The sequence below is a fragment of the Melanaphis sacchari genome, unplaced genomic scaffold, assembly GCF_002803265.2.
Source record: "Melanaphis sacchari strain LSU unplaced genomic scaffold, SCAv2.0 Contig455_pilon_pilon, whole genome shotgun sequence".
NCBI classification, from domain to species: domain Eukaryota; kingdom Metazoa; phylum Arthropoda; class Insecta; order Hemiptera; family Aphididae; genus Melanaphis; species Melanaphis sacchari.
The window spans coordinates 18547-29870 of record NW_020271298.1 but is presented as its reverse complement, the minus strand read 5'-3'; the positions used below and the strand labels follow the sequence as shown (position 1 = coordinate 29870).

At 32.7% G+C, this 11324-nt stretch overlaps 1 protein-coding gene and 1 pseudogene across 1 annotated transcript; one reads left to right on the top strand and one right to left on the bottom strand.

Moving 5' to 3' along the window:
* Nucleotides 1–5121: 5121 nt before the first annotated feature.
* Nucleotides 5122–5905, top strand: LOC112598086 (annotated as a pseudogene).
* A 2202-nt stretch (nucleotides 5906–8107) lies between these two features.
* On the bottom strand, nucleotides 8108–10474 carry LOC112598085 (zinc finger MYM-type protein 1-like). The gene is made up of 4 exons (XM_025344422.1): nucleotides 10374–10474; nucleotides 9589–10292; nucleotides 9109–9518; nucleotides 8108–8536 (listed from the first exon to the last, which is right to left on the bottom strand). Exons 1-4 carry the CDS (start codon nucleotides 10472–10474, stop codon nucleotides 8108–8110), a joined length of 1644 nt encoding a protein of 547 aa, XP_025200207.1.
* Between the last annotated feature and the right edge of the window lie 850 nt (nucleotides 10475–11324).

Sequence of the window (11324 nt, the reverse complement as noted above, 5' to 3'; positions counted from 1 at the left end):
TTGGTGACATTAGCTACGTTTAGTTGTGCTGTCTTGTTTGACGTTTTTAAGCATGCTCTAAATAACAAGCAGTTTACCGTGAGCAATCCAAATCAACTTATAAATAATTCTGTTTATCTTCTGAAATAGTCACTTAACCAACAATCGTTTCCCACTATATATCCTCATTCTACCAACCCACAATCTTTTACTCTGTCATACGCTTCAACTCATCTCCAGCTCAATAAAACCGATGGTGATATTAAATATTTCCTTAATATATGGTCAGTATGCCAAATAGTATCTCTTCCTCAATCACCAATATATCATTGTCAACATTGTTTCTTTAATTACAATAGTAAATAATTTGTCATATAAAATACTGTATGTACTATTAAATAAAATATTTATATTTAATAATATTGATGTACTATAGTGTTATACATTGTAAACAAACAGCTAATCTTTCTTCTGTGCTGTAACTTTTCAGAAATTAATTATTTTGTTTTATATAATAATAAGCGTTTAATGAGTTCATATAAAATCAAATTCTTTCATTATGTGAAAATACCATATGGAGAATCATTTAGGATCTTTTAGTCCTGTACCAGTCATAAAATTCACTAATCTTCTCTTTTCATTTATTTTATACCCAAAAGATGTGATGTCGTTGATTTATTTTCATCATCGATAGCTACAAAAACCTTCTATTTCAATCTTCTTCAATCTAGCTAAATGACTTTAATCATTTTTAAAAACTACACTCAGTAATAAAGATACCGTTCACTGAAAAGCCTTTTGCACGACGGTTTCAGCGTAAATCTCCATATCTCGACAAAGTATAATAATACTGATAGTAGTATTATTTCTAAGCATAATAATATCCGGTTTCATTTATGCTGTGACAGCACGTGATCCTCACATGACGTGACAATAGTCATTCGCAACTTTAGATTACTGAACTTCCTCACCGTTCATACCTCACCATGATTCAGCACACCTACCGACATAACCGAAATTCTATTTTCTTTGCCTTTTCTACCATGATAAATTTTATATCATACGTAATGTAATAAACAAAAGTTTACCTATATCTTAAATTTAAGAGATTAAATGTCACCACTTAAATTTACCTCTAGCTATTACCAATTTTTCATTATCTTCTTTTCCGTAATACTAAACTTTCTTTATATTTTTCTTAATTGTTATTTTAATAAATAATATCTTCTCTCTATATATGCTGCACTACACCTAGCGCAATAAATATTAAAATAAAGCATTCAATGAAATTACACTCATCATACTAGCCAGCCCATCACAGCTTTTGCCGTGATTGAGTTTGTTTATTTTGCCTTCGGACAATGCAGCAGTAATTAGATTTTTTCAAATATTATTGTTTAATGTGATCGGCAAGTAAATATAAAAAAACGATTAATGAAAACGGATTGAAATTTTTCTAGCGTTATAAATGATAAAAATAAATACAGATAAAAAAGAAATAATTTATGGATGATAAAGAATTTTATTGAGGTTGATGAAGAAAAAAAAAATAAGAATTAAAATAAGAATTTTATAAGACTTCTGAGTATATGATGTTTTTTGTTATATTTCCTGTTGAAATTAAAATCTATACTATATATACAATTGTAAGGGTTTTTCTTAGACCGCGCTAACCGAGAAAACTACTGAACCGATTTGGCTGAAATTTTTTTTGGCTATAAAACATAAATATCTTTATTTACACATAATAATAATAAATAATAATAATATAATTGAAATCTATACTGATTAACTTTTATATTACTATTAAATTTTAATAGTAAAACTTTTATAACTTGGTGTTTGTCCTGTCAGCAACTGATTTGTAATTTCGGGCCATTTCGGATTGCAAGTAAACGTGATGAGCAAATCAGGTCGTCCATAATTCCCGCACGTACGTCATCGCATCTTGAGCATATTCATGTATGTGGCGCGGGCTTCCAATATGAGTAGCCGGGAGAATAGTCAAACGACCAATGTTGGCCGCGTCTCCTTCGGTAGCGATGGCATCACGCAAGTGGATGTACTCGTCTGATCGTAACTTTCACTGATTGAAGCGAATGAAATTGAGACGCTCCGTTTCGACCTTGACGTACATGTCGACGCAGTACTGTTGAAACAACCGGCGATATCTCAATTGATGATTGTCAATATCTTGTCGAATCATCAATAAAAATTCTCTCCAAAAAACAATAGTCGTTTTTGATTGAAAAAGTTCATAGATAACATAAAACGATAATGTTTCAAAATAAAATGAATAATGTGCCAACTATTATATTTGTTTACTCTAAAGTTCTAAGTGTCTATAATAAAAAATGTATATCAACCAGAATATAAAAATATATTTTTTTATCGATATTAATCGATTTCAAGCCCTGCTATTATCGATTTTCGTATTATTATTTATATTTTATTTTTATCTGCTAGAGGGTGCCACCGGTGTAACTCGGTTTTTGTCTCTTAATCTTTAACTCACAGGAGTTAGGTCCATACCCTATATCCTATCTTTTAAGTTCGACCAAATTACACGCGGTGTAAAAAATTTCATCAGAATCGGTTAAGTGGTTTAGGAGTCCATTGAGGACAAACATTGTGACTACTAAAGTAGCACATACTAAATATTGTTTTTAAAATATATGTGTAACGTCCCCTCTTCACATGGGTGTTTGCGCGACGCTCTCGCGTCTTGCCTATAAAGTTATGTTTTGATTAACGAGGTCTCGGGGACTCGACCTCGGTGTGTAATATTAATATACTAGATCAGGGTTACCTTATTTAAGTAAAGCACAATTGTATAAAATGTAACGTATATTTAACAGATAATTTAAGATTTATATAATAGAATGAAGGTTACCGATCCGGGTAGATTGACAAGCCGTGAGTGTGGATGGTGGATGGCTGCACGGATCGTTGAGGAGTCTTCTGGTCGTCTGTCTGCTCCTGGTGTCGCACACACACTCCTCGCACACACTCTCTTACACTACACGTATTCGTCCTTGTTATATACTTTTAACTGCTGCCTAAAAGCCTTAGGTCAGCAGTCGGCCCCGCTTGCCATTCCTCACACTCAGCATTTTAATAACGTGTGCCCTACTTAAGGAATAATGTACGATGTCGATAGACGACAATCGTTACATATGTAATACCCAAATTACAAAATAATTTATATTTAAATTTCATAATTCATTCAGAGTTTCAGACACTTATTAACTGTAATGTAGTATACTTATAAGATTAAAATAATAATAATACTTTTAGTCTTTACTTACAACTAGCAAGTTACAACAGTAAATCAACATATTTTTGGTAAAAAATAAAGTAAACTTTTAGAATTTTAATGTTATTATTTATTAAAATTTTTATGAATTTAATAATTTATGATATACCTATTATTCGAAAAGAAAAAAAAAATAATATTAAAATTAACTTACTATTAATTGCTAGGTAATGATAATTAACTACAAAAATTTAAGTTAATCAATACAAATTTTAACTAAATAAGTTTATAATTTTAAAACAAAACTAAAAGTACTAATAATATTGATATTTCTGGTACTAGTTCATTTTTAGTAACGCCCAATGAAGATAATTTTGATTTTTCTGTTGATAGTCAAATTCAAGATGTATTGGAAGTATCCAAAATTTGTCCGACATTATGGATAAAAGAACAGGTGATAGAGTTTCATGGAAAAAAATCCATGGTTAAATAGTAAAAATGGGAAACTAGAATGTAATACTTGCATTCATTTAAAAATAGTATTTAATTTCAAAAATCTAACTCAGATAACAGTGTTCGAATTTCATCTGAGTGGGTAGGCTTTGAAATAGTAGCATCTGGGAGTAATAGAACAAATCAATTGGCTTCATTGAGAAATAAAATCAAACAACATTTATAAAGCAAAGCTCATGTGTTAGCAAAAAACATATTAAATAAAAGCTCAAACAAAGTATTGGATAAGATGTTTGAACATATATCTGAAACAGAAATGGATTCCACTTCTCGATTTTTTAAAACGGTATATTGCTCAACAAAAAATCACCGTCCTCTTATACAGTTTGAAGAACTAGTACAATTACAACAAAGCAATGGATTAGACTTAGGCTCTTTCTTACATAGTAGAATAACTGCACTCGAATGGTAAATAATATTACCAAGGAGATGCGCAAACGACTTATTTTATGTCTTATACAGTCGAATTTGAAATTTACCATAATGGTGGATGAATCGATAACGCTGAGTAATAAATGCACACTAATTGTGTATATTTTATCATATTTCGATGCAGAAACGCCCATTGCAGCATTTTTAGACCTGATTGAGTTAAATGGACAAGATGCTGAAAGTATTGAGATAGATCTTTGGTCAAGTTTAAAACGTAGTGGAATATCATTATAGTTTTCATTAAATAATTGAATTTCGTTTGCCAGTGATGGCGCAAGTGTGATGACAGGTAAAAAAGGCGGAGTTGTTACTAAACTGTGTGAGAAAATACCCTATCTATTTACGTGGCATTGTTTATGACATTGCCTCGAACTCTCAGTACACAATGTTATAAAAGATTGTACTGGAGTATCCCGTTTCCAAAGTTTAATGGACAAACTATATGCTTACTATCATCAAAGTCCCAAAAAGTTAATAGGCTTGGACAAATCTTGTGTTGAAGTTAGAAATGAAAACAAATCGGTCGCGTCTTGAACGTACGTTGGTCTGCAAGCAGTTTCCGAACTATAAAGGCCATATGGAATAATTATCCTGGAATATATTTACATGTTAGTAAAGCACGTGATACGATATCAAATGGCATACGAAATAAATTAGAATCCACTTCTTTTTTAGAAGAACTTGGACTTTTTTACGATAATCTTTCTGAGTTTCCAATGTTATCTTGCATATTACAGTCTAGAAAAACAACCTTAATGCGTGCCCAATAGGAGATGAATAGAACCATTAGAATTTTAGAAAGTCTAAAAGTTGAATCTGGGAAAAAAGAAAAGGAAATTATAGAAGCTATTCAGAAAGGAATTCATAAAGATGTTAATATTATAGTAAAAAAATCAGGAGGAATCAACAGGCTACAATTTTTGCAGAATCTAATTGACAGAATGCGGTATCGCTTATTTGATAACTCAAAAAATAGCCTAATGTTAGAAGATCTTCAGGTTATAAAAATTGCAAATAATAATAATACTAAATTTTAATTTGACAGTTATTTAAACAGTATAAGTAGAATTTAAATTAAATGTTTTATAGGTTATTGATGAAGTGTTTAAAACACCAATTAATGATGCCAAAGGAGAAGATGAAGTTAAAAGGGTATCACAGAAATAAGGTTTATCTAAATTTGAAAATATATTTGACTTCCGTTCAAGAAATGTTTCTTCTAGTTTCATGAAAACATTAAATATACTCCCGAATTCAACAGCTGATTGCGAGCGAGGATTTTCAGATATGAACTTGACAGTATCTCATTTGTGTACTAGTTTAAACATCGACAATGTGTCAGAATTGATATTCATCTCTATCAATGACCCTTCAGTTGCTGATTTCGCTAAGTCAACGCGGTCGCGCGCCTCAAGTCCGCCACCCCCAGAGCGTCGGGGCGCTATCAGCAAGCCAAACTCGACGGGGCTTACTCCGAGTCCCGTGGTACGAGGTTTGAACCCGGCGTTCAGGCACTCGCAACTGCCTTGTCCCCAAGCAGGTCGATCGGGGCACGGCTGTGTGTATCTCTACGGCCCCCTTCTGTTACGTACGGTATTTGCCTTTTTGACAGATCGCCGTTTCTGCCAGGTGCCTCTGCCGTATCAAGTCCCTAGCCAGCTGAATACGCGCATGTGTTTCGCCCGAAGGGTGGTCTGGCCTCTATGGTTCGAGCTCTCGGTCTAGGCAAGAATTCATTCATATGGAAAAGAGGGCACCCAATTCGCCTCACGGGATATCCCGTCCCACCTTCGTGAGAAGGCGGGCACAAAATTTGTCCCGCGAGGTATCACGTCCCTCACTCCCGGCTAGGCGGGTTTTAGTATGGAGGGCGTTCAACGATCCTGTGGGGGCGCCGTTTTAGTTATCTTAGTCCGGCTGTCGGGTCCCGTTACGCCTGCCACTATCCGGTTCTCCGCAGGCTTTCGCCCCACCACCGTTTCTGACGGTCGACGATCATTTTGCCTAGGCCCACTCTGACGATTTATGCCGTGTGGAAAGCGGAGACGGTCCCCATGTCTCTGGCAGTGCGCCGTGTCCTGCAAGTACGCCCTCTAGTCACAAGCCTTTTCCGCTTTGTTTCTAAAATTAAGGGTCCGAGTGGTACCCACGGGATCGCCTTACATTTTCACGTTCTAGGACTTCCCGGGGGAAGGTTTTGAACGCAAGGATCATGGCCTCCGTGGAGGTCATAATATCGCAGTCACACGGCCAGTCCACACCGACTGCTTGCGCTGCGGCTGCGAGCTTGTCTCTTTCCTGCCTATATACTGGGCAATCGAATAACACATGCTTCGCGGTTTTCTATGGGAGACCCTATCGGCAACGCGCCTCACCTCGAAAGTTGAAACGACAGAGCGACGAATTAAAATTCCCGTGCCCGGACAAGAACTGTGAGACGTAGTGATCCAGAACGAACCACGGTCTTTCCAGTCTGCGCCAGACCTCCGGGAACCAAACCGCCGTCCGCCTACCTTTGTCACTGGTGTTATAGGCTACGAGATATGCTAATAATATAAATATATATAATATAATATGTAATATTGCTAGAAGGATAACGTACTGTACTCGTCGTTTTCCTTGTTTTTATACTAATCCGTGTAACTTAGTCTCATGCAGACAGCCAAACCGTACGGTCACGTAACTATCGTTGAGTATCATGTTAAAATTAATCACCTTAATTCTACTGGATTTTTTCGGTTAAACAACCACTCGTCTCAGTTTTTAATACTGTATTAGGATCCTGTGTCTAAGAGAGGCTACAAGCCCTTATTAAACGGAAATTTACGTAAGTACAAAAAAAAATGCGTTTGTGTATGATACATATTTATACACATCTTATCTTTTCTCCAAGGCATCGCTACATGGTGACCTTTGGACCGGCGATTACACTGACCAACCGACAATCCTCAGATCATTAATTTAATTAATATTAAATATCTAATGAATAGCCAAACTGCCAACAATAATTATCGCAACAAAAATACACTAACCAAAAACATGCCTAATCAAAACTCGTCTCAAACTACTTCCAAACAAAAACAAAGAGCAGGATCAGCTGGTTCTGTAAATAAATCACACGAAACTCACATACCGAGTGGACCAAATGACGTCTTTAAATCTTCCGAGTCAGTGGACGAAAACAATGATCAATTCATACTAAAACAAACAAAAAAACAGCCAAAGCGAAATCTTTCATCGACAGACACTTCCAATCCCGAACCTAAGAAAGTCAAACCTTTATTTATAACGGTCAACAGATTTGCTCCGCTCTCAAACGAAGATACCGTGATGGGAAACACCAAATACGATCCCACTTCTTATAACAATTGAACTCCATCCGATGACCAAAATTATAAAAGAAAACTTCCTCCCCCTAATTATGTTCGTGGTATCCTTGATTTTGTTGAAGTGCGCAATGAACTAATTAAACTAATCGGCACTGACACATTTAATTGCAAATCATCTACAAACGATTTAAAAATCCAAATTTCAGAGTCTATGTATTACCGTAAAGTAATACATTTTCTAAAAAACAGACAAGCTCAATACCACACGTACCAACCTCAGGAAGAAAAAGCATTCCAAATAGTGGTCCGAAACCTTCACCCGTCAACTCCAATAGTTGAAGTAGGAATAGCAATCCAAGAAATCGGTTTCTCGGTCAGGCAAGTTTCCAATGTCCTCCAAAAAACCACCAAAAATGAACTTCCTATGTTCTTCGTCGACCTGGAGCCAGTGGCGTATTTAGGAATTTTAGGATAAGGTCAACATATATTTTGCCGCCCCCCCCCCAGTAAAAAAAAAAAAAAAACTAAAAATCTTTTGTTGTTATTGATTAATAAAACCTCTATAAAACTGCCAAGTATACATTATAATTAAAAAAAATCAAAACTTTTTCTTTCTTGCTTCAGAAGTAGCAAAATCATTAATTATTTTTTCAAAATCTAATGAATTTGTTATTTCAGTTTCAATTGCTAATACTGCTAAAGCTGAGCATCGGTCTTGTGCCATTGTAGACCGTAAATAGTTTTTTATTCTTTTGAGTGTAGAAAAGGAACGCTCTGCACTACAGTTTGTAGATAGTGTACACAACAAAATACGTAAAGCAACTTCAACATACGGATAAACACTAGTAATATCATGTTTTCTTATAAACTGTAACATCTGTATTGTTGAAAGCTTAACTTCAATGTTTTTTATATGACCTTGAAATTTTACACACTCATTTACAAAACATGTTGCTATATCATTTGGGTAAGTTTTCTGCAATACTTCAGCATCTTCTCTTACTTTTTCTGGAGTAATTTCATGTAACTTAAAAAAAAAAAAAATTTTTTCACTTATACATCATAAGCAAGTTTCCTTCTTTTCAATTCATATGATAGATTGTCAAGTATAACATAATAAGTGTTTATAATCAAATAGTCTCTTTTTGAAAATAATATTTCATTATCATTGTTTTCATCAATATGTATTTTCCTTTTTCTTTTCCGTTTATTATGGTCATTGTAATCCTTTATTCCAGATTTTTTTATGGCAATATCTTCTAATATTTTAAAAGAATTTTCATTTCTTAAAGATTCAATGTAATGAATTAAGGATTGATATAGTTCAACAACTGTAATTAAATCTATGTTAACAGACTATAGCTTCTTACTGGTTTTATTTACACGCTCTAAAATGTTTGTCCAAAAGATTGTCATAAATACTGTTTCAAGGCGGTTGATTTTTTTAAGTAAGCCAACAGCTTCCGACTTTGTTGAAGGCTTTTCATTAATATTATTTGAAATTTTATGTAATGCATCTATTATATTATTCCAATTTTTGGATAAAGAATGACAAGCATCATCACGGGCTGACCAACGGGTTGCTGAAAGACTTTTCACGGTTCCTTCTAATTCAGACCATCTATGTGTGGAAGCTGTAAAAAAGTTATAAATATTTTGAACAATGTCAAAAAAATCGCAAGCTTCACGACAGGCACTGGCTGCACACATTCCAACTAAATTCAAGGAATGAGCAGCACAGGGAACGAAATTGGCCAATGGATTTATTTCTTTAATTCTGGCTTGTAAGCCACTATATGCACCAGCCATATTACTTGCATTATCATAAGATTGTGCACGTAAAAATATTGGATCAAGATCAAAAAGAGATAACATAGTTAAGACTTCATCAATAAGTTCTTCTGATTTATGTCCACTATTAGGCAAAAAACACATAAACCGTTCAATAGGTGTACCATCATTTTTAACATACCGCACCACAAACGATAATTGATCAACATGCGATATGTCTGGTGTTAAATCCACTATTATTGAAAAGTATTTTGCTTTTTGAATTTCTTCCACTATAACTGTAAGAACCTGGATCAGCCATTACAGTTATGAATTGTTCAAATATATTAAATGATAAATATGATGTAAAGCCTTTTCCTTTGTTGGCAAATTTTTCTATATGTGTAGCTAGAAATGGGTCAAATAACGCAATTAGCTCCAAGGACATTAAAAAATTACCATTTTGATTACAACCAAATTTATCAGTTTTGTCTCTAAATGCTAATCCTCTAGAGGAAAGTGTCTTAACGACAGCAACAACTCTCCTTAACACATTTTTCCAGTAGTTATTTTCTCCTTCTATTTGTAATATTAAAGCACTATCTATTCTTTGAGCTACTTTTCCTCTATCTTTCATAGTTAAGACATTAGTTTTGTGAGTTTGAGAATTTTCATGTGAAGTAATTCTTTTCTCTGCATGCTTCCAATCAGAAAATCCTACAGTTGAAAACACAGATGTCGAACCAAATAATTTACATGGAGCACAGAATACTGACCCAGTACTTTCAGAGTACACCAAGTAATTTCTCTTAACTTTTTCACCATTAATAAGGACCATATAAAATAATTTTAATGAACAATATCGGTAATGTACTTTAAGAACTCCACGGATGACATTTTTACTTGTTCTTTTTGATTTTATGAAGTTAATAGTTTCAATATTTTGAGATATTCCATTGACTGATATATAACTTCTTGTTGCGTCATCAACACACCAGTATGCCGGGTCATCACTTTAAAAATATATATAATTTAAATCAATTATAACGATAGAAATATTCAGTTAAAAATATATATATGAATAGAATAACTACCTGGGTGATATTAAATTTCTAGTAATATCGTCAACATGACTGTTATTGAAATTAACAGAACCAACAGAGCAATGTTTCTCATTTAAACTAACAGTATCCATATCATTAGTTTCAGAAATTTTATTTCTTTCATTCAAATCAACATAATCGACAGAACAATGTTTTTCATTTAAATTAACAATATCAATATCTTTAGATTCAACAATTTTATTTTTTTTCATCATCTAAGAAAAATAGTATTCATATTGTTAATATATATATATATTAGTATATTAATGTAATATGTATATTGTTTATGTTTATAGCTATAGCTAGTAGTTATATAGTTATAATTATATTTAGTAGTATTTTAATTTACATAATATTCAGTTCACAGTTTAAATTATAAGTATAATAATTATGTAAATAATGAATAACTTGTAATAATAATTGTATTTAAATAATTTTCAATTAATTTTTATTAATAAAAATGCATAAAAATATTTGATTTTCAAAGACAAATTCATAATATATCAATTTCTGTAATTAAAATACTTAATTCAAAAATTATTTAAAAAGTATTCAAAATACTATAAAAACATTTAAATACATTTACTCAAATACTATACCTGACTGGTATATAAAATAATATAATATATAAGTATTTAGCAATAATTTAATGAATATATTCAGTGTACATATAAGTTATAAGTATAATTTATTATGTGCTTAAATAATAATTTGTACTAATATTATTAGATAATTATTAATTAATAATTAATTTAGCTATTTGAAATTTGGATAGCCTAAAAACATTATATACCTATATATATATATATACAATTTAAATATAATACATCAAAGGGTAACTTTTGAAAATGAATACATTAATGTGTTGCATACTTGTATGCAAGAATATTAAACAAATAAAATCACAAACTAACTATCAGGTCTGAGAAATCATAAATGTTT